Genomic DNA, 22,649 nt, shown 5'->3' with positions numbered 1-22,649 from the left:
CCAGGTCCCCTTGCAAAGAGGTAGAGGATTTCAAGAACATTAATATGGTCTCTTTGATGAAGCTGTTTTTACAAGACCACTTAGTGCAGGGGGATTTTGACAAGCTATTTATATTTCTGTTACCAAGTTTTGTGCACAACAGACAAGCCCAAACCTTCCCCCACTCCTGGGCTTCTCCCTCCAGTGAACCTCCCCTCAGCCCCACTCCTCTGAGGACGGGCTGGGGACAGTGATGGGCTTGGCTCGGGAGTGCTAGGGTAACAGCAGTGCCGTCCTCATTAAGGATAGAGGAAGACGCTGGGAGTTTGGTAGCTTTTTAGGACAATTCCACAGAATAGTTCTCTGCAAATGCCACTTTTCCATCTGCTTTGTGTTTCAAGAAGTGACAGAAAGAGATGGATTCTCCCTTCGTCCTTGGAAGGCAGGCAGCTGGAGAACGCAGACGGGGTCGAGGTCTTCCTTGGGAAAGGGGACTTGCATTTACAGAGCATCTGCTACATGCAGGGTGAGGGCAGGATCCTGCAGTGGTGATCTTCAGATGGTAAAGTCAGTCCTGCTCATGCTAACATGTGAATTTTTTAGACACTGTGGGGTAAATTGATGGAGAATGAGAAAATAGAACCTCCCAAAAAAACCCAGTATATATTCTCTGGGAAAAGTTCTTAGATGTAAATATTGTACTAAGCTTCACTGTATTACTGGCCTTTTGAAATTTTCAGTAAGTATGTTTTCTTTCCAATGTGTAGGAGCCAATTTTGTTCTCTTGCTCAATTGCGGAGAACATTGCTTATGGTGCAGACAACCCCGCCGCAGTGACCGCTGAGCAGATAGAGCAGGCAGCCGCTGTAGCCAATGCAGCTGCTTTCATCCAAAATTTCCCTCAAGGATTCAGCACTGTGGTCGGAGAGAAGGGCGTTCTCCTCTCAGGTGCGTTTTTGTTACTCTTTGTCGCAAAACGTCTCTGCTCCAAAAAACTCTCCAAACATTTCCTATCGCAGTGTTATTTTTTAATTAGGCTTTTGTCCTTAGAGTTAATGAAGTGAACATTTTTGTTTTCTCAGATCTCTTTTGTATGTGACAATTCCCCAATTCCCTTCACTGTCCACCCCAGAGGTGTTTCCAGGCTCCCACTGGATGTCCCACTGGGCAGTATTCAGCCACAGCCGCTTTTTCTCATCTGAGAATAGATGTTTTACGATTCAAGATCCTTGAAAGTAAGACAGATACTGGATGGCAGGATGACTTATCCTGGGAGGCAGAGACTGAGTCAGAGTAGACGTGCAGCTGGAGGAGATTGTGTGTAGACCCAGGGCTGACAAGCTTTTCTATAAAAGGCCAGAGAGTAGATGATTTAGGCTTGTAGGCTACATGTGGTCTCTGTCACAGTCTTTTTTTTTTTTTTTAAACAACTCTTTTAAAATGTAATAACCACAGAGAGGCCCTGGTCCAGACCTGACCCAGGCAGAGTCCATCATGTCCGGCGCCACTGGGACTCCAGTGGTGGGACTCGCTGTGATGTCAGCTCAGGCAGCGAGTCAGGTCGCATTATGGGGGCTGAGTTACGGCAGGGAAAGAGAAACAGTTCTGCTGCTTTCAAGTGCAGGAGTGGGACCAATGGATAGAGAAGTAAGTTCAGTTCAGTTCAGTCACTCAGTCATGTCCTACTCTTTGTAGCCCGTGGACTGCAGCCCACCAGGCTTCCCTGTCCATCACCAACTCCCAGGGCCTGCCCAAACTCATGTCCATAGAGTCAGTGATGCCATCCAACCATCTCATCCTCTGTCATCCCCTTCTCCTCCTGCCTTCAATCTTGCCCAGCATCAGGGTCTTTTCCAATGAGTCAGCTCTTCGCATCAGGTGGCCAGAGTATCGGAGTTTCAGCTTCAGCATCAGTCCTTCCAATGAACACCCAGGACGGATCTGCTTTAGGATGGACTGGATGGATCTCCTTGCAGTCCAAGGGACTCTCAAGAGTCTTATAAACACCACAATTCAAAAGCATCAATTCTTCAGCACTCAGCTTTCTTTATAGTCCAACTCTCATATCCATACATGACTACTAGCGAAACCATAGTCTTGGCTAGATGGACCTTTGTTGGTAAAGTAATGTCTCTGCTTTTTAATATGCTGTCTGGGTTGGTCATAGCTTTTCTTCCAAGGAGTAAGCATCTTTTAATTTCATGGCTGCAGTCACAATCTGCAGTGATTTTGGAGCCCCCCCAAAAAATAGAGAAGTAAAATTTTGGTTAAACACAGTTCTGTTTTGTTTTTATTACAAATATCGAGAAGTGCTTCCTTTCATGATGATCTTTGTCACTAGATCTGCACGAGCAGGGCTGGAGGCCTCCATGTCAGAGTGAAGGCTGGAGCAGGAATCCTTTCCAACACTAAACTTTCTGCTTGAACTTAGGCTATAGATAGTTTAACACAAAAATGTTCTAAGATTGTTGTGTATGATTTGTTAAAACTATAGGCAGTAGATAAAAACCTGCTTTTGATGGATGGGGTAAGTTATGGCCGTAGAACTGTTTCTGCATCCCTGGGACAGCGTGTCCTTGGGCAGGATGCTGGGAACTGACAGAGATGGAGGTGCAGAACTGGGAGTGCCTGTGCTCTGCCCACCGGTGCATCGCCTGCTCTCTGGGGGCAGAGTCTGTGTGTCCTTCCCTTCGCCAGGATTCCCAGGCTCTGTCTCCCAGTGAAGTAATTGAAGGTTTCAGTCCACTGTGGAGGAAGGGGTGGGCTTCTAGCAGCACACACCCTGTGTGCTCATTGGCACCTGGGATGTTCAGAGCTGACTAAAACCCTCACTGGCCGCTCTGCCCACCCAGACTGAGCATTCGGACCCCCACCAACCAGAGAGGTTCAGATAGAAAGGGTTTTTCCTCCCTTCCTCGTTGTGAGGGTGGGATTGCCTGGTTGAGGACAGCTTTCAGCAGTACCATTCATTTCAGTTTGAATGATTAACTTCTTTTAGATGAAATAAGAAGTATATTCAGCCAATAAAACTCATTACCAAGAATGGAACTGACTTTTCTCACATGATGAACTAACTTAGAAGGAATGAGTTGTGTCCTGCTGTGAGACTCCATCAGCTTTAAGTTAGGCTAGTGGCCCTGGAGGAGAGCAGAGGGCCAGTGGAACAGAATTGAGGAGGGGAGTCACCACTTTCTGTCCTTCTGCATTTCCCCTGCTCACCCCACCCGCTTTGTTTGGTAGAGTTAAAACTGACAGACAAAGCAGGGGGTGCTAGAGTGGCTGCTCTCTCTGCCGCCCCCGGTCTCACGCATGCACAGGCTCCCACACATGCAAGCTGCTCCCTGGGCTGGGAGAGAGAGCCAGTGAGAGTGGAAGCAGAGAGTCATGCTCTGGGCAAACAGGAGCGTTACCATTCCAGCTGCCTTTGCTGTCATCCAGTTCACGCACTGCTCTGAACCCTAACTCTCCTGAGTTTCCTTTTCCTTTCCTACTACAAGAGACACTCTGTTGGGGGAGGGGAGAGCAAACGTGTGGTGATAAGCACAGCCCATGCACAGTTCAGCAATACGTGAACTGTGAACTTCCAGATGTTCAAGTTGGTTTTAGAAAAGGCAGAGGAACCAGAGACAAATTGCCAACATCTGCTGGATCATCAAAAAGCCAAAAGAGTTCCAGAAAAATATCTATTTCTGCTTTAATGACTATGTCAAAGCCTTTGACTGTGTGGATCACAATAAACTGTGGGAAATTCTGAAAGAGATGGGAATACCAGACCACCTGACCTGCCTCTTAAGAAACCTGTATGCAGGTCAGGGAGCAACAGTTAGAACTAGACATGGAACAACAGACTGGTTCCAAATAGGAAAAGGAGTACATCAAGGCTGTCTGTTATCACCCTGCTTATTTAACTTCTATGCAGAGTACATCATGAGAAATGCTGGGCTGGAAGAAGCACAAGCTGAAATCAAGATTGCCAGGAGAAATATCAATAACCTCAGATATGCAGATGACACCACCCTTATGGCAGAAAGTGAAGAGGAACTAAAAAGCCTTTTGATGAAAGTGAAAGAGGAGAGTGAAAATGTTGGCTTAAACTTCAACATTTAGAAAACTAATATCATGGCATCCGGTCCCATCACTTCATGGCAGATAGATGGGGAAACAGTGGCTGACTTTATTTTTTGGGGCTCCAAAATCACTGCAGGTGGTGATTGCAGCCATGAAATTAAAAGATGCTTACTCCTTGGAAGGAAAGTTATGACCAGCCTAGACCACATATTAAAAAACAGAGACATTACTTTGTCAACAAAGGTCCGCCTCATCAAGGCTATGGTTTTTCCAGTAGTCATGTATGGATGTGAGAGTTGGACTATAAAGAAAGCTGAATGCCAAAGAATTGATGCTTTTGAACTGTGGTGTTTAGAAGACTCTTGACAGTCCCATGGACTGTAAGGAGATCCAACCGGTCCATCCTAAAGGAGATTAGTCCTGGGTGTTCATTGGAAGGACTGATATTGAAGAAGCTGAAACTCCAATACTTTGGCCACCTGATGCGAAGAGCTGACTCAGTTGAAAAGACCCTGATGCTGGGAAAGATTGAGGGCAGGAGGAGAAGGGGACGACAGAGTATGAGATGGTTGGATGGCATCACGGACTCACTGGACATGAGTCTGGGTAAATTCCCGGAGTTGGTGATGGACAGGGAGGCCTGGTGTGCTGTGGTTCATGGGGTCGCAAAGAGTCAGACACGACTGAGCGACTGAACTGAACTGAACGCACAGTGCAGACCTCGGCAGTGCACTGACCAGCTGTGAGGCCTCCTGCAGGGTGTTCATGGCACAGTCTTTCATCTGTGAAAAGGGAATCATTATAGAATCTACTTCACAGGCTTGTTTTTGAGATGAAATGAAATAATATGTGTAATGCATTTAGGAAATGCCTGGTACATAGGAATCCCTCAGCGTTAGCCGTGATAATAATTCTTATTATTCATCTCTAGAGTGATGAGGAAATAATATATTTCAAACATGTTTCTATTCTCTCATCTATCTCAACTTGATACCTTCGGATTGTCACATGGCATATCAGTAAAGCCTATTACCAAGAATTTTTGTTAAGACCTTCAGTTTAAAATATATATATATTGTCATTGTCAGGTGGGCAGAAACAGCGAATTGCAATTGCCCGTGCTCTGCTTAAGGTAAGCCTGAAGCCACTTGGTTGGGGGGTTTTGGCATTGTTCTTAATTAGGGACCTTGTAATTAGTAATGTACAATTTTTCTCCTTTCTTTTTGGAGGAGGTGGGTAGGTATATTGTGGACAGCTCTGGTGAAAGATGAGTTGGGAATTCCACTGACTGTGTTCAAATTTAACAAGTATTTCTTGGGTACCAGGAGCTCAGTACAGTGCTGGAATTATCAGAGGGAGAAAAGTTTAACACATAGATCTTCCGTCAAGTAGCATACTGAGTATTAAAGAAAAAAGAATGTCTATATGTGTATAACGGAGTCACTTTGCTGTACAGCAGAGGTTTGTACAACATTGTGAATCAACTATACTTCAATAAAAAAAAAATTAAATTAAAGAAGCATACAGTCTCTAACTGGAGAAACAGTAATTATATCAAAATACCGAAACAGTATAAATATACTTACTTGTATAGTATTTAATAACCTGCTCAACTGAATCTTGGGCTTCCCTGGTGGCTCAGTGGTAAAGAATTCACCTGCCAGTGCAGAAGATGCAAGAGATGCAGGTTCAATCCCTGGGTCGGTAAGATGCCCTGGAGGAGGAAATGTTAACCCACTCCAGTATTCTTGTCTGGAGAATCGCATGGACAGAGGAGCCTGGAGGGCTACAGTCCATGGAATCACAAAGGACACGACTGAGAATGAGCACAACAGACTGAATGGTACAGACTTGAAATGCTTACACGAGACTCCTAAGAGGAAACGGAGAAGCTGAAATTCACAGGCACTGGCATATTTTACGAAATGATGGCCTTCTCCTTTGTTAAATAAATACTCTCCTCAGATTAAAAGGTGATTAAAAAAAACAGCTTTACTGAAGCATGATTTGCATATCATAAAACTGAGTCGTTTTAAATGTACTTTTCAGTGACTTTTAGTAAATTTACAGAGTTGTGCAACCATCATAATCCAGTTTTAGCACATTTCTATCACCTTGATACACCTGAGCAACCTTTCTGCATTCCCAGCCCCATCTGCCAATAATCTACTTTCACTTTGTCTAGATTTGCCTTTCTGGACATTTCAGGTAAATGAAATCAGACAGTGGTCTTCTGCTTCTAGCCTCCTTTCCTAGTATAGCTTCTAAGATTCCTCCATGTTGTAGCCATATCAGTACTTTGCTCGTTTCCAGTCCTTCGTAGGGACAGACCACAATTTGTCTATGACTCATAGGTTAATGAACACTTGAGTTATTTCTGGTTTAGGGCTGTTAGAAATAGTGCTGCTCTGAATGGTGTACAAGTTTTTGTGTGGTTATGTTTTCATTTCTTGTGGATAGATTCCTAGGCAAGGCTAGAATTTATCTGTTATATACACTGGCTGACTCTTCTTTCTTTTCAATTTTGTGTGTACTGCTCCTAACTAAACTCCAAGAGGACCCTGAGAGTTAGACTATCTGACTCACTTTACTCCAAGAGGACCCTGAGAGTTAGACTATCTGACTCACTTTAGAGCCCCATCTAATACTTTGAGTTGTTTCGCCTGCAGAATAAAGCTGCACTATAAACATCCGGGTCATTGATCACGGTGACAATGGTTTAAAGTCATCTCTAACTCTTCCATTTATGAGCTGATCTCAAGCACATATGAACTGTTTTTCATCCTCTGTAGACGCTTTATTGTGGTAGAATTCACACGCTATATAGTTCACCCATGCACAGCATATAGTTCAGTGTCCGTGTATTCAGAGTTGTGCATCCATCACTGTAATCAATTTTAGAACCTTTTCTTCATCGCCAAAATAACATTCACACATACCCACCCAGCTTATTTCCCCATTTACCCCAAGCCCAGGTGACCACACATCTGCCCTTACAGATGTACCTGTTCCGGACATTTCCTGTAAATGGACTCATAGACTTTTATGTCCAGCTCCTTTCATTAGGGTGTTTTCAGGAGTCATCCATGTTGTATCATATATCAATACTTTATTTCTTTTTATTTCTGAGAGTTATTTTTTTCTAATAAAATTATATCTTTCTTTTTAATGTTTTTCCTTCAGAATCCCAAAATTCTTCTCCTAGATGAAGCAACCAGGTGAGGATATCTTAATGTGTAACTATATTAAATCAAATTCTTTCTTTATCAGAAACTTACTCTTCTGTATTTCAAGTGACATGGTTGAGAACACCTTACACTTTAAAGGGATGGGATATGAATTAATCATGTCAGTTGGGAGGCAGGGAACAGGATGAATTGTAAGTTGAGGGTTCTAGGTCCAATTCAGACCTTTGTGATGAATCCTTCGTCACTTATCAGCAGATGTGAAGAATCCTTTTTAACTTACATGGCAGTTCTCTGGAGATCAAGGGTTCAGAGCTTCTTTTTTTGATAGTAACTTTATAAAATTTAGACAGTTGACCCAGGGAGTTGCAGTTTTGATCACATTAGCTGCTTAGGAGGGGCTCACGTATGTGTACCAGGAAACACACGTGTGAACAGTGTGCGTGGCACTGACGCCTTTGCCTTCCTGTGGGCTCTCCTCTTTAGTGCACTGGATGCTGAGAATGAGCACCTCGTACAGCAAGCTCTAGACCGACTGATGGAAGGAAGGACAGTGTTCATCATTGCCCACCGTCTGTCCACGATTAAGAACGCCAACGTGGTAGCTGTACTTGACCAGGGGAGAATCATCGAGTGTGGGAAACATGAAGAGCTGCTTTTGAAACCAGATGGGATGTACAGGAAATTAATGAACAAACAGAGTTTTATTTCAGCATAAAGAAGCAATTACTGGTATGAGAGGTTTCAAAGCAAAGCTGCACTGCAAGGGAAAAAGAAAACTCAGACTGTATGAAATCTGTAAATCAGAGTTCAAGTCATTTGAAATCTGCCTATTTTTTCCAAAGTTTGTAAAATAGTTTTGAGATGGATCTGTTCTGAAGACCTTTTTATTCAGAATTTTAATAATTATAACTTTCTAAGTGGTCTAGAGCACTGAAGTTATTTTCAGGTTTTGTATTTTCTTTTATCTTAGAATATTTTGATTAATAGAGCATGGCACCTCATTTTCTTTTATCTGCTGTCATAAATTGAAGCTGTTGTCATACGACAACTTTTAAAAGGGAATTACAAATAAAAAGCCTAATTATTTTAGGCCAGTTCACCAATCACTGTGTAATCTCTTGGTAGTACTCTACCTACTTTGGGTCTCATCTTACCAGGTAGCATGAGAGACAGTGAAAAATCTAACCCTTTATTTTATCCTGCTAATCTCATAAAGAAGACTATATATATATTGTTCAATTGCTAAGTCGTATCCAATTCTTTGCAGCCCCATGAACTTCAGCACGCCAGGTTTCCCTGTCTTTCACCATCTCCTGGAGTTTGCTCAAACTCACGTCCATTGAGTCAGTGATGCCATCCAACCATCTCATCCTCTGTTGTCCCCTTCTCCTCCTGCCTTCTATCTTTCCCAGCATCAGGGTCTTTTCCAATGAGTCAGCTCTTCGCATCAGGTGGCCAAAGTATTGGAGCTTCAGCTTCACCACTAGTCCTTCCATTGAATATTCAGGACTGATTTGTTTTAGGAAATATATATATACAGAAGTATGTGTTCCTTTGGGCTGAGACTGTGTTTCCATGTGTGCAGTTTTTCGCATTTTTGGCACTTGAGAGCCTGATGAATTTTAAAAAGGGAAGAAGCCCCATCCTTTGAATATGAGAACTCTGTTTTCATTATTCGTGTATTTGGGAAGTGAGGCATGAACTGCCAGGAATTATCAAAAAAGATGTAATTTTACACTTAGGTTGTCTGTAGGCATGTATCTTGAAAATTATCTTTTAAGAGTTTATAATTCCTAGTCAAATTTTACAGTGTTTTTTCAGTTAAATAGTTATGAAATTTCATTCAATGAGGCTAAATTCCAAAGTTATTAATATAGCTGTAATTTCAATCTTAAAACATTTGAAGGAAGCTTATACATTCTACAGAATGTCAAGAAACCTTAAGAGCTTTTCACCCTCTGAAAAGAGGATATAATTAACCATCTTTCTTTTATTTGTTGTTACAGTTAAAGCTAAACTTCTCAAAAATTCCTCAATCAATGTTTTGAGCATTGCTTTGGATTTGTTGTATTCATATCAGCACTATTAAGTTGCCGTTCCCTCAAGAAAAAGTACTTTTCTGTAATGATAATGTCAGAACCTAAGAAGTAACAACGTTGATATGACTGAAAAGGAAGTTTTCCCAGGTCCTAAGTATTGTGATTAGATTCCTGATTATACTGGGAGAAACCACTATGTCCTGATAAGCATGGAGCATCACCTTTTATTCTACATAAGGGAATTCATTAATGAATTCAGTGACTAAATGAACTCTGCTTTTTGAATTTAAACAGTACCTCTGTGACAGTCATCTTTAACAAGCTTTACTCATGTTCTTCATGGTTTACTACTGTGGCGGTGTTCTCAAAAAGCAGACAAAACACAACTACAAGGTTGGATCTGAAGGAAATCTCTCTGTGCCATAGAAGTATTTACAAAATTGAATGTGATCATTATATTTTATTTACTAATACAAGGTATTCCCTTTTATATCATGGATTAAAATTTATAGTGAACTTTATCTGTGTTTGTCATTTCTTGTAAAACTTTTTACTACATTCAGTTTCTTACTAGAATTTATAAAGATTCAAGACTAAAAAAACATTACACACCTAGGAAAGTGAGAGTAATTATAAGTTCCATTCCTTTCATCCTAATCTTTTAAACAGTTTTTACTTGCTTACTTTTGGCTGTGCTGGGCTTTCGTCACTGTGCATGGGCTTTCTGTAGTTGAGAGTAGCTGGGGCTACTCTCTGGTTTGGCTTTGGGGCTTCTCAAGGGCTGACCCTGGGGCTCAGTAGTTGTGGTACACGGGCCTAGTTGCCCCTTGGCATGTGGGATCTTCCCAGACCAGAGATCACAAGTGTCCCATGCATTCTCAGGCAGATTCTTATCCACTGCACCACCAGAGAAGTCCCTAAGATTTCTAATGTCCTCACTTGTTATTTATAAACATTGTTTAGTTGCTTCAGCACAGTAAGGGAGCATCTCCTGCCATGTGTCAGACAAGGAACTATGCTGTAGAACTGATGATAGATGAGTGAGGTGTAGTTTCTGCCCTCTAGAAGCTTCCAGTGTAGAAGGAGCCGTCAGGTATATAAAAAAATTAATTACAAGAGAACAGTTAACACCTTTGTGACATTTAGCTAAGATAGAGTTTGGTGCCACTCTTTATTTTCAGAGTGCACATGTTACCACATTCGTTACTTGGACAACCCTGTAATTTAAATAAATACCTATCCCTACTCACAGATGAGGATGGAAGCACAGGCAGGTTGTGCATTGATGCAGCCAGCCTTGATGCTGCGTACACGAAGATGCCAGAAAAATGGGCAGGGCTGGCACAGGGGCCATCACCACCACATGGGAAACAGTTTTCATTGTGTGTGCATGGGGAGCCACTGAAGGACATGTAACTCGTGGGCAATATAAAGATGAGCAGAAAGAAAGCTTAAATTATGTGAAAACCTCCATGTGAAGATAAAATACACATTAATGAACCGAGTGCTTTGTTGTCCGCTCATCCAGGGTCCTCTCTGCAGTGTGTCTAACCTTGGACCTTGCTGGTTCCCATGAAATAATCACAAATTAAACCATTATAGGCTATGTCCTGTATTTGGACCTTTATAAAGTAGGGCTCTACTTAGGAACTCCATTTAAGCTCCATTTTTCCATAACAGTGCCAAAGCTGTTAGAAAATAAATGAAAACAAATGTAAATGTCACAAAACATTAAGTATATTAGTGAAGGAAGTTTGTGGAAACTGCATTGTAAATGTCTGGGGATGTTTTTGTATGTTTTTACATCTGAGGCATCGTTGGGCTTAGCTGGTAATCTCCATTCAACTCACTCAATAAGCATTTACAGAGCATCTTCTGTTCTTTTGGGCTCTGTGCTAACGCTGGCTGGGCCTTCCTCAGGAAGTTGGTGCTGGTGGTCTACAGCTGCGACCTCTTACCTGTTTTGTATGGCCTGAGAAGCTAACAAGGGTTTTTACAGTTTTAAATGGTTTTAAAAAGTTCATAACACTCGAAAGTTACATGAAATTCAAATTTCAATGTTCAAAAGTTGTTTTATTGGGGTGCAGCCATACTTACTTGGCAATAGGCTATAAGCCAGGGACTCTTCCTCTCTGTCCCTTGACAGAAAGAGTTTGCAGCCCCCCAAACTGGTGATAACAACACATGTTCTTCACTGCTTGAAGGATGTTTAAACTATGCTGAAATTTAGAGTTATTTCAGAAAATTCCCTTGCCACTAGATTAAAGGGATACCTTGGAAATGATTGCGTGTGTACATGCTCAGTCGTGTCCGACTCTTTGTGACCCTATGGACTGTAGCCCGCCAGGCTTCCGTGGGATTCTCCAGGCAAGAATACTGAGATGGGCTGCCATGTCCTCCTCCAGGGGATCTTTCCCACCCAGTGATCAAACCCTGTGGCTCCTGTGTCTCCTGCATTGCAAGTGACTTTTTCACCGCTGAGCCCTGGATAATATCCACGATAAGCTCGTCACTGTGCCCCTGCCTTCCCATTTGAAGAGGACCATAATTACTGTGTTGCTGAAAACAGAATTCTGACAGTCCTACCACATCTGCAAGAAATAATCCTGACTGCTTTCTTATTGATGGCTGCAGTAATGAGTTCTACATCAATCAGCTTAGTCTTCACTGAAAGAGCTGCATTTTAGGAAGCTCGACAGAGGGAGGCACATGTAGGTTGAGCACCTCATAGACACACACATACTGCACTTGTGAGGGATTTTTCTTTTTATTTTAATAAAACAAAAATGGACTTACATTGGACATATTAATTTTTAACCAACCTGTTTTTAAATTTGATGACAATATTTCCCTACATTTTTAAGTATTCATTACACACATCCACATGTGTTCTTTTTAACTTATAGATTCTATAATGTTAGTATATTATAAATCTATTGTTAGATTTATCTTTCTATATTCTCTGCTGTCATAAACAATGCTGCCTATATATCTTTGTTATGATTTATTTTTTTCAAATTTCTAAAAGTGTACACTATTTGATTTTGCAGTTCTTTTGACATCTTCAAATGTGATATTTCTATTCTCTAATTCTCACAAGGGGGCACTACTAGCAACTTAACAGAGACTCAAAAAGGTGACACAGATAGTAGAGAGAGAAGGTGGGGATTTGAAACAAGTCTCATTTAATTCCAGAGTCTATACATTCTCTCAATTACTGTTGTTTTCCTTGTTGAGTCGCTAAATTGTATCCAACTCTTTTGTGACTGTATCCCGCCAGGCTCATCTGTCCATAGGATTTCCCAGGCTGGAGTGGGTTGCCATTTACTTCTCCAGGGGATCTTCCCAACCCAGGGATCAACCCAGGGATCAAACCAGAGTCTCCTGCATTGTCAAGTGGGTGGATTCTTTACTACTGGGCAACCAGGGAAAGCCCTCTTAATTACCACACAGTAGTTACCCAACTTCATGGGAAATAGATGTGGAAACAGTGGAAACAGTGTCAGACTTTATTTTTGGGGGGCTCCAAAATCACTGCAGATGGTGACTGCAGCCATGAAATTAAAAGATGCTTACTCCTTGGAAGGAAAGTTATGACCAACCTAGATAGCATATTCAAAAGCAGAGACATTACTTTGCCAACAAACGTCTGTCTAGTCAAGGCTATGGTTTTTCCAGTGGTCATGTATGGATGTGAGAGTTGGACTGGGAAGAAAGCTGAGCACCGAAGAATTGATGCTTTTGAACTGTGGTGTTGGAGAAGACTTGAGAGTTCCTTGGACTGCAAGGAGATCCAACCAGTCCATTCTAAAGGAGATCAGCCCTGGGATTTCTTTGGAAGGAATGATGCTAAAGCTGAAACTCCAGTACTTTGGCCACCTCATGGGAAGAGTTGACTCATTGGAAAAGACTCTGATACTGGGAGGGATTGGGGGCAGGAGGAGAAAGGGACGACAGCGGATGAGATGGCATCACTGACTCAATGGACGTGAGTCTGAGTGAACTCTGGGAGTTGGTGATGGACAGGGAGGCCTGGCGTGGTGCAATTCATGGGGTCACAAAGAGTCGGACACGACTGAGTGACTGAACTGAACTGAGTTACCCAAATGTCCTAAGACAAAAAAAAAAAAAAATCCCAAGACAGACGTCTCCATAACACCTGGGAATGTAAATTTAGAAATGCAGATTCTCAGCCCTCAGCCCAATGAGTCAGACACCGAGATGGGGCTCAGCGGTCCAGCTTAACCAGCCCTCCAGGTGGTGCTTAGGCTGGAGAGGCCTTTGCACTACACTATTCTTCCTTCTGGACTTCTAAAGTGGCTGCTGCTACTGCTACTGCTAAGTCGCTTCAGTCGTGTCCGACTCTGTGCGACCCCATAGACGGCAGCCTACCAGGCTCCCCCATCCCTGGGATTCTCCAGGCAAGAACACTGGAGTGGGTTGCCATTTCCTTCTCCAGTGCATTAAAGTGAAAAGTGAAAGGGAAGTTGCTCAGTCATGTCCGACTCCTAGCGACCCCATGGACTGCAGCCTACCAGGCTCCTCTGCCCATGGGATTTTCCAGGCAAGAGTACTGGAGTGGGATGCCATTGCCTTCTCCGTCTAAAGTGGCTACACTAGATAAAATGAGGTGAAAAGATAAATAGGGAAATGGTAGCACTAGGGAGGGATAAACAAGTACCTGGCTGGCTGCCCCAGGTATATGTGCTGCACATCTTCTGTTCTACTCGCCTTCTCCACTATTTCCTCGAGGAGGTGGGCCCTCCCACCAAGAGGACTGTCCTAGTGTTCTCCTCCTTCACATTCTGGCCTCCTCACACTGATGTCAGGGCACTTCCATTCCCAGCTGTTCCCTCCTTCTGGGTGGCCTTGAGTTGGTTGTGTCTCCTGATCCACAGCCATGGCCTGGTGACCCCTTCTTTTCTTGGCCCACTTGTTCTTAGCAGCCTCAGGGCTCTATACAATCTCTGCTGCTGCTAAGTCATTTCAGTCGAGTCCAACTCTGTGCGACCCCATAGACAGCAGCCCACCAGGCTCTACTGTCCCTGGGATTCTCCAGGCAAGAACACTGGAGTGGGTTGCCATTTCCCTCTCCAATGCATGAAAGTGAAAAGTGAAAGTGAAGTCACTTAGTTGTGCCTGACTCTAAGTGACCCCATGGACTGCAGCCTACCAGGCTCTTCTGTCCATGGGATTTTCCAGGCAAGAGTACTGGAGTGGGGTGCCATTGCCTTCTCCATTACCTTTATTAAACTCTCTACCCAGCTCGAGAGTGCTATCTGTTTCCTTTAGGATCTTGTTTGATAGTCTACAAGGCCCTTCCCAGGCCCTCATTTCTCCAGATTCCTCCACTTTTAGTCACTTGTCATTGGTTGGTTTGTCTAAAGACCCTGGAATATACCAGGCTCTTTGCTGCTTCCGGTCCTTTGCCAGAGGATCCACTGCTTCAAATACTCTTCCTCTTTTTTTGCCTGGCTGAGGGCACATCTCAGCAGAGATGTCCTTTTCTCTCAGAGGTCTTTGTAGATCTTCCTCCAAAGTCAGATACCCAGTCATTCTCTATCAGACACCCTCCTCTTTTCTTTCATTGTACACATATCAACTTGTGGTTGTGTAAATAAATTTGTGTTCATTTGTTCAGGACCTGTCTTTCTCATTGGCCTGTGATCTCCACGAGGGCAGGGCCCATGTCTGCTTTGCTTACAGTTAGAAAACTTAGCACTTAGCATACAGGCTGGCACATGGAAGGTAGTCAATAAGAATGAATGAATGACTGTCTGTTCACCATCCTCCAACAGCCATACATCTGGACTCCATGTCAAGTCACATAGTATGGGACAATGCAAAAGGCTGGGCTAACTGAAATTATCATTCAGTACTCACCTCAGCTAGCTGGGGGTCAGTATCCTGTGTTTTCATAGCCTGAGTTTCCTCAGGGCTCACCAGCTCACATGGTGGCAGCAATCACTGATGACTATGACATCCTTTGTTTACTTATATGGCAGGCAATATTCCACTTATCAGCTGTAGTGTGGAAGGACAGTGTTGAAGACCATCCAGAGGAGAGAAGACCCCAAAAAAGGCAAAAGGATAAAAAAGAGGGAAGTGTGAGCACTTTAACCAGGGCAAAGGCAATGCAGATGTGGTTTCTACTAGAGATGCTCAGGAGTACAGTGTCCCAGGTGCTACAGTGGAGGAAAGTGTGAAGGATGAATCTAGAATAGAGCTCTTCTTTTTGCACTGGCCAACTAACCAATTTTATCCAACGGGGCAGAGGTGGTAGTGAAACAGGAGTCCTAAAGAAAACCTGAATTCAGCTTTTAATGAGTAGATTGTGAGGCATGCGCAGGATATCCAGGTGAAAGCGGTCCACTAGGGCTGTCAGACGGAGAAGGCATTGGCAACCCACTCCAGTACTCTTGCCTGGAAAATCCCATGGGCAGAGGAGCCTGGTAGGCTGCAGTCCATGGGGTCGCTAAGAGTCGGATACGACTGAGTGACTTCACTTTCACTTTTCACTTTCATGCATTGGAGAGGGAAATGGCAACCCACTCCAGTGTTCTTGCCTGGAGAATCCCAGGGACGGAGGAGCCTGGTGAGCTGCCGTCTATGGGGTCGCACAGAGTCGGACACGACTGAAGCGACTTAGCAGCAGCAGCAGCAGGGCTGTCAGAAGCCTATGGTTTTTTATCAGGACCTGCTAGAGATACAGACTTGTTATGTCACTAGCATGAAGGAGAAATGACAAATCTAGGGAATAACATCTATAACACTAAATGTGAAACCAGTGTCAGCTTTACCGTTTTCCTCCCTTATTTTGGACCAGGGAATGAAGTCTTTTCATTTCCCAAGAGGTTCAGGAAGGACCAGAGTGCCGGGGCTTTGCGTTTCAGCTGCTGGAGGGGCAGTCCCACCCTCCAGACCGGAGAAGAGCCCGTGCTTTTCCAGTTTCACTTCCCTGGAAACTCTGGACTCTATCTCCTCCACTGATCCGCTCCAGGGCCTCTCGCTCAGGTTCCCCCTCAACTTCGAGGGTCCGAGGCTTTCACAACGCCCCACGGCTCGGCGTTCTCCTTTACATCATCAAAGCGCGCCCCATTCCGGTTTCTCCTGCTGGCCCGGCCAAGCCTCGATACTCCGCGCTGCATCTCCATGTCACCACAGCGCACCCTACCTCTCAATTTTTGCTGGGGTCTCGACCACGCCCTGAGGCTCGCGCAGAGCTTGGACGTCATCACAGCGCACCACACAGCCTGGCGCTGCTCTTTGACGTCTTAACCGCGCGCCCTCCCGCCTATCAGGTGTTCGATCTCCGCGCGCGGGCTGCGCTTTAGCCCCACGGCTTGAACGTCCCTTGTCTGTTGCCTGTCCTTTCTATCATGTTCCCGGCAGTCTCCTCTCCGCGGACCCCGGGGACCGGAACTCGAAGAGGCCCCCTGGGCGGAGTCGGGCCGGGCTCCACGCCCCGGGCGACCAGCAGGAAGGGTCTGACTCTGGGGTCTTCTGTCAGCTCCCCCGTGCTCTTCTCTCCGGCCGGCCGTCGGAGCTCCCTGAGCTCGCGGTGAGTGGTCATCCTGGGTTGGGTTCGTCGACTCACAGGCTCACCGGCCTCCAGAAGCCACGAAACCAGGGACGGCGAGGGACGCCAGAGTGTTGGGAAAATAGACATCCGTCACCCTTGCACCCTTGAGTGTGATTATTTCAGCCTCGCTTTGATTAATTCATCAATTGAGCCTTTGCTTCACACACTCTGCATGGATTTACCTTTGTGTAGAGGCAGCAGCAGCAGAGGTGGAGTGAGCTCCGGGAGTTGGTGATAGCCAGGGAAGCCTGGCGTGCTGCAGTCCATGGGGGTGACAAAGAGTCGGGTACGACTGAGCGACTGAACTGAACTGAGAGATGGAGAGGGGCTTCCCAGGTGGCTCAGTGGTAGAGTCTGCCTGATAAGCAGGAGACACGAGTTCGATCCCTTAGTCAGGAAGATCCCCTGGAGAAGTAAATGGCAACCCACTCCAGTTTTCTTGCCTGGAAAATTCCATGGACCGAGGAGCCTGGGGGGCTGCAGTCCATGGGGTTGCGGAGTCCAGCAGGACTTAGCAACTAAACAGCAACAGAGGTGTTGAATTAGAATCTGGTGATTAGAATCAGGTGGTTACCTGCTTTGTTCTTATTACCCCTGTAATCTAGTGTAGGTCACACATGATCTCCTCATCTGCGAAATGGCAGTAATGAACCTAATCTGAGCCTGCCAAAGGAGTCAAAATAAAATGCCACGATGCAGATGTAAAGTGGTGGTGGCAATGAAGGCCTCAAACCCTGTAGAATCATATTTGCCTAACATACTAACTCCCTGTTAACATCTGCTGATTGATAAAGGGATTTTAGTTACAGAAGTTAACCCTGAAGCTAAATTAATAGGGGAAAGACTTTCCATAAGCAACGAAATAAGAATAGTTGTTATGTTACCAAATAAAAGTGTGGCACACCAGTGCACGTCACTTGTGAGACCATCCTCTGCATCTCCCCTTTCATAGTTAATCTCGAAGCACGTATGTTTCTTGAGTGGTTCCCTTTGAATTTGTCTATCAAAAATGAATTTGCCTCTGTAAGAAAATGGGAATATTGAGTCTTGAACTCATATTTAAAATTTATGTATAGAAAATTGCAATATTGTAAAGAATAAATGATTTTTAAAGAATACCTTGTATTCCTTGACATTTGTAAAGTGCTCTTCAAATGCTAATCTTGTGATTGTTTTCTACTCCTTTTGACAAAAGTCAGTGAATGAAAGTTATACTTTGTTTTCATCTTTTTATTTTAATTTCTTCTTAACTTTTGGTGATCAACTCAAAGAAAAACCTTTGTTATATTCAGTCAGAAATAATGCTGTCAACCACTCTGTATGTGTACTCATTTAATGATAAGAGAATCCTATGATAAGAGAATAACTTTTATATTGATATATTTATACTTTTTCTGAATGTTAAGAAGAAGGTAAGAAGGAAATATAATCTCTACTGCTGTATCTGTTATTGAAGAAGAGGTAACAGCAGATACTCATGACCCTACTTAATTTCTTGATTTTGATGGTATATCTGGTAAAATCTTATATTTCTAGATTTGATGAGAGCTTAAAGATGATGTAACCCAATGTTTGTAAAACTTTTTTGACCATAGAGTATAATAAACTGGACTCTATTTTGTTTTTCAAAAACGTTGAATGAAACCCTCAAAATGACCTATAATTTGAAAAATACTGATTTAGTCCAACCTTCTTATTTCACAGTTAAAGAAGCAGAATTATAAAGAGTTTAAGTGACTAGATCATGCATCTAATTACTGAAGCATGAGAATCGAAGCCAGATTCTGTTAGTTTTTTTTTTTTAATGAAAAATAAATTTACACAGTATACATGAGCCAGAGTTTTTCACTATTAAGCTTTATCTTTTTCTTGTTTATCAAAGATTTTCTCTCCATTGTGAAAATATATACATAACATTATAATGAATAATGGAAAAATTTTAAGTTATGAGTAAAATAATATGGTCTCATTTCTTTAGAGGAACACCTACGCGAATATTCCCACACCACTCCATAACTGAGTCTGTGAACTATGATGTGAAAACATTTGGATCTTCTCTCCCTGTTAAAGTCATTGAAGCCTTAACATTGACTGAAGGTGGGTGTCATTTTCCATTTGTCTCTATTAGCAATTCAAATGAAGCCTAGGTCTGGCATGAAGATAGGAATTTGTGCTTTCTCTGGTCACCTGGTAAAGAATCCATCTGCAATGCAGGAGACCCCGGTTCGATTCCTGAGTTGGGAATATCTGCCGGAGAAGGGATAGGCTACCTACTCCAGTATTCTTGGGCTTCCCTTGTGGCTTTGCTGATAAAGAATCTGCCTGTAATGCAGCAAACATGGGTTCAATCCCTGGCTTGGAAAGATTCCCTGGAGAAATGAACGGCTACCCTCTCCAGTATTCTGGCCTGGAGAATTCCACACACTGTATAGTCTATGGGGTCACGAAGATTCAGACATGACTGAGCGACTTTCACTTTACTTCACTGGTGTACCTTCACTTCCTTGGGGAGAAATAGCTGACTTATTTGGTTTTTCACTGTGTTTGAGAAATATAACAAATTTGGGAAGCAGAATGAGCTCATTTTAGCACAATCAAAATAAGTATTTATAATTGTACATGCTGTGTATGCAAAACTCAGTCCAATTTCAAAAGTTGTTTGAATATATGAAGTTTAGCTTTTTAAAAAAATCCAAAAACTACTGCCCTACTGCCTCAAATTATTGGGTTTAATAATACAATAGAATGAAGTCTTACCTCCATTTTGGATCTGTGTAGTACCCCAGAAGCTGTATGCATAATTTTTTTTTTTTTTACCTTTCACGCTCACTTTTATTTTCCTTTTTCCTTCTCACGTAAGAACTTTTCCACCCACCAATTTTCTTATAGCTGTAAAGTCATTTGATGTTGATCAGGTACCATTTTATCCCCTAAAACTTTGGTGGCATCAAAATATGACAGTTAACCAGTGTTAAATCTATAAAATATTTATATAGCACAGAACTTGAAGCATTAGACACTGGGCAATTAAAGCACATAAAAATTGGACAAGACCCTTGTCCTACGTGTTCAGAATCAGGTGTTCACAGCCTCTATCTGGTGCAGTCCCTATCTGGTGATTTTACATGATTCAAAAGGCAGCAGAGGCAACAGGCAAGTTACTTTGAAGGACATGGAATACTATGATCCGGAAGAACATTATGTTGTTACTCCAGTGTCATGTACCACTTCACCTTTCTCCAAAGGTGGTCTCGATAATTCTGAAATGGCAGGTCTGGCTGATACAGGATAAAGACAACAACACAACACTTACCCTGTGGAGATATCCTCACTCCTACTATGCATGTATGGTGATCTTGAATGCAACTCGTCTTGAAATCTTGTCGTGATCATTCTGGGTTTTTAGGTTGGGTGATCCATCAATCTTGCACTCAACTGTTAACTTCTTTTATGTCATCCTTATTACCAAAGATGAACTAGAGATAGCTCACCTAGTGGCTGTAGATAGCTCCCATGCAGTTTTTTCCTGTAACATGAAAAATATTTTAAATCTGTCTTTCCACTGGGAGGATAAGTTGATAGAACTGCTGGGCTTTCATTCTTTGCAATACAGTCTATCCTTGGTTCTCATTGAGGCTTTAATCCAATCATTCTCTTCATTTTCACAAGAATACAAAGGTTTCCTGTGTTGTAGCCAAGCTTGGCATCATCCACACCTCTGCATGTTTCAAAGAAAGCAAGAGGAAACTGACATGCAGTATAATCTGGACCTTTCTGCTCAGAAGAGTTTCCATTGTTACATTCTGTGAGATTCTGTTCTTCTAAGCCATATGGCTTTAGAAATTTCTTAAGCTCATCAGTGTACCTTTTACAGGACTCTGGATTAGACATGCCAAATGAAAAATCCAATACCATCACTAGTTTTGGAAAAACCATTTAAGTCCTGAACTTAGAATCTGGTCATGATATTTTGGAATCTCATTGTTCAGAGTCTGAAGTATAGCCTACATTGTGAATGAAAAGAGTGCAGCCAGGCACCCATAAAAGAGTAGGTAGAAGAGCAAGATCAAACCCCAGCTCTTAGCAATGCACCCCAGGAACTCTCGTGGTCAGGTTTTAGATGAAGAGCTTCCACTTGGCCAGGCTCTGTTTGAAGGACTTCTTGTCTGTCTTTGTCATGGTGTGTGCTGACCGCACGGGGAGTGGTGGCACGGTGGTAGAAGAGGCGAGAAGGGCGGAGGCTTGTCCTGGTTTGAGCAGCAGCAGAAGGCAGTATGTCCAAGGGACCCTCACTGTGGTGAGCACTCAAGCCGACTGCTCTGCACCATGCCAGGCTGGGCTGCCCCTCCAGCCAAATTCATTTGTGCACCGTTAGAAGATCCTCTTGGCAGAAAATTATTTTTAAATATTTGTTTATTTTTGGCTGTGCTGGGTCTTCACTGCTGCTGCCAGGCTTTCTTTAGCAGCGAGCAGAGGCTACTCTCTAGTTGAAGTGCATGGGCTTCTCATTGCAGTGGCCTCTCTTATTGCAGAGCACAAGCTCTAGGGCACGCTAGCTTCAGTAGTTGGGGGTATGGGCTCCAGAGTGCAGCCAAAGAGGTGACCCATGGGCTCAGTTACCCTGCAGCCTGTGGGATCTTCCAGAACCAGGGGTGGAACCTGTGTCCTTGCATTGCAAGGCAGATTCTTAACCAGTGGACCACCAGGGACACCCCACTGGTAGAGAATTAGAGTGGAAGTGTGGAAGATGTGGTCAGCACGAGCTTCAGAAAGATGCCATTAATGCTGAGAAGTTGGGGTGACTCTAAGAGCAAAGTTCAAAGCATCCTTTGATTTCCTGGAACAGTGTTTTTCAAACTGCAGGCAGTGACTGAAATCACTTTAGTGGCTCATGACCAGCATTTTTTTTTAAAATGAAGTAAAGTAGGTTGCAGAATGTCAGAGTGTGTCTCATTTTGTTTTATTTAAATTGTGTATGACTACATCGTGCTGTGAAATGTATTTCATACTGTGAATGACAGTCAAAACAGTTTAAAGTACTCCATTCCATAAAAGGGAACATTTCTCATCAACTTGAACTAGCACATCTTACCAATAAGTCCATGGGAGCTTCAGGTAAATTATTTTCAGACAGCTAAACTTCTACTAACCTCTGTCATGCATTGTTCCTGGTTTAAATATATATTTTATTTTCCCTTTTAAAAATTTCAGCTTAAATTGCATTTAAGCCTTTGACACACCCCTGGTTCATGCCATCAGATCATGTTAATAACAAATAGTACACAGTACTCAGAGGAGACAGTTTCTAGAAATCAGGATGTGAAAACTGAAGACTATGTAAACTTGAGAAGATCTCATCCTCACATGGAAGTTTCCAAGCCCTAGTCAGTTGGTGTACTGAGTCAGGGTCCTCAAGTGTTCACCAGTGGAGGATTTGGAGCTGCCACGGTGCTTTTAGGGAAAGAAAATACCAATCAGGTATTCCAGTTCAGCAAAAAGCCCACACTCAACCTAGGTATGATTTGATATTTATATTTTAGCTTGTACCTCATTGGTGCCTTTTATTTTGCCCTTCTACCCTGTCTTCAAATGAAGAGCAAAACTCATATTGATTAAATTTCTGGACTCTTAATGCATTTACACAGGTTTAGCACCAAAACTTACAGCAGCAATAGAGTAGTCTTTCCTTAGCCACAGGCATAAGTTCCAAGACCCCCAGGGGTTGCCTGAAAGAGAATAGCACTGAACCCTGTATATACTGTTTTTTCCTATACATACATGCCCATGATTAAG

At 43.1% G+C, this 22,649-nt stretch overlaps 2 protein-coding genes and 1 pseudogene across 4 annotated transcripts in view; 2 read left to right on the top strand and 1 right to left on the bottom strand.

Annotated features, from left to right (window-relative positions):
* The window catches only part of ABCB10 (ATP binding cassette subfamily B member 10), a 33,989-nt gene extending 24,194 nt beyond the window's left edge, over positions 1-9,795 (top strand). The window contains exons 10-13 of the mRNA XM_055587816.1: positions 747-927; positions 5,136-5,179; positions 7,231-7,265; positions 7,719-9,795. Of these exons, the coding sequence (XP_055443791.1) occupies positions 747-927; positions 5,136-5,179; positions 7,231-7,265; positions 7,719-7,950 (492 nt within the window). The 3' untranslated portion in view covers positions 7,951-9,795. The remainder of the gene's footprint in view (positions 1-746; positions 928-5,135; positions 5,180-7,230; positions 7,266-7,718) is intronic.
* Positions 9,796-16,513: 6,718 nt separating this feature from the next.
* Positions 16,514-22,649, top strand: part of NUP133 (nucleoporin 133) — a 56,900-nt gene continuing 50,764 nt past the window's right edge. For 2 of the 3 annotated variants that reach the window (XM_055587775.1, XM_055587786.1), the window contains exons 1-2: positions 16,514-16,835; positions 18,835-18,953. In XM_055587775.1, the coding sequence (XP_055443750.1) occupies positions 16,654-16,835; positions 18,835-18,953 (301 nt within the window). In that variant the 5' untranslated portion in view covers positions 16,514-16,653. The remainder of the gene's footprint in view (positions 16,836-18,834; positions 18,954-22,649) is intronic. The other variant, XM_055587765.1, reaches the window with a different exon arrangement.
* LOC129657525 (sodium/potassium-transporting ATPase subunit beta-3-like) lies at positions 20,194-21,035 on the bottom strand (annotated as a pseudogene).

Source organism: Bubalus kerabau, chromosome 1 (genome assembly GCF_029407905.1).
Source record: "Bubalus kerabau isolate K-KA32 ecotype Philippines breed swamp buffalo chromosome 1, PCC_UOA_SB_1v2, whole genome shotgun sequence".
Lineage (NCBI taxonomy): Eukaryota > Metazoa > Chordata > Mammalia > Artiodactyla > Bovidae > Bubalus > Bubalus kerabau.
This window is presented reverse-complemented; position numbering and strand designations above follow the sequence as displayed.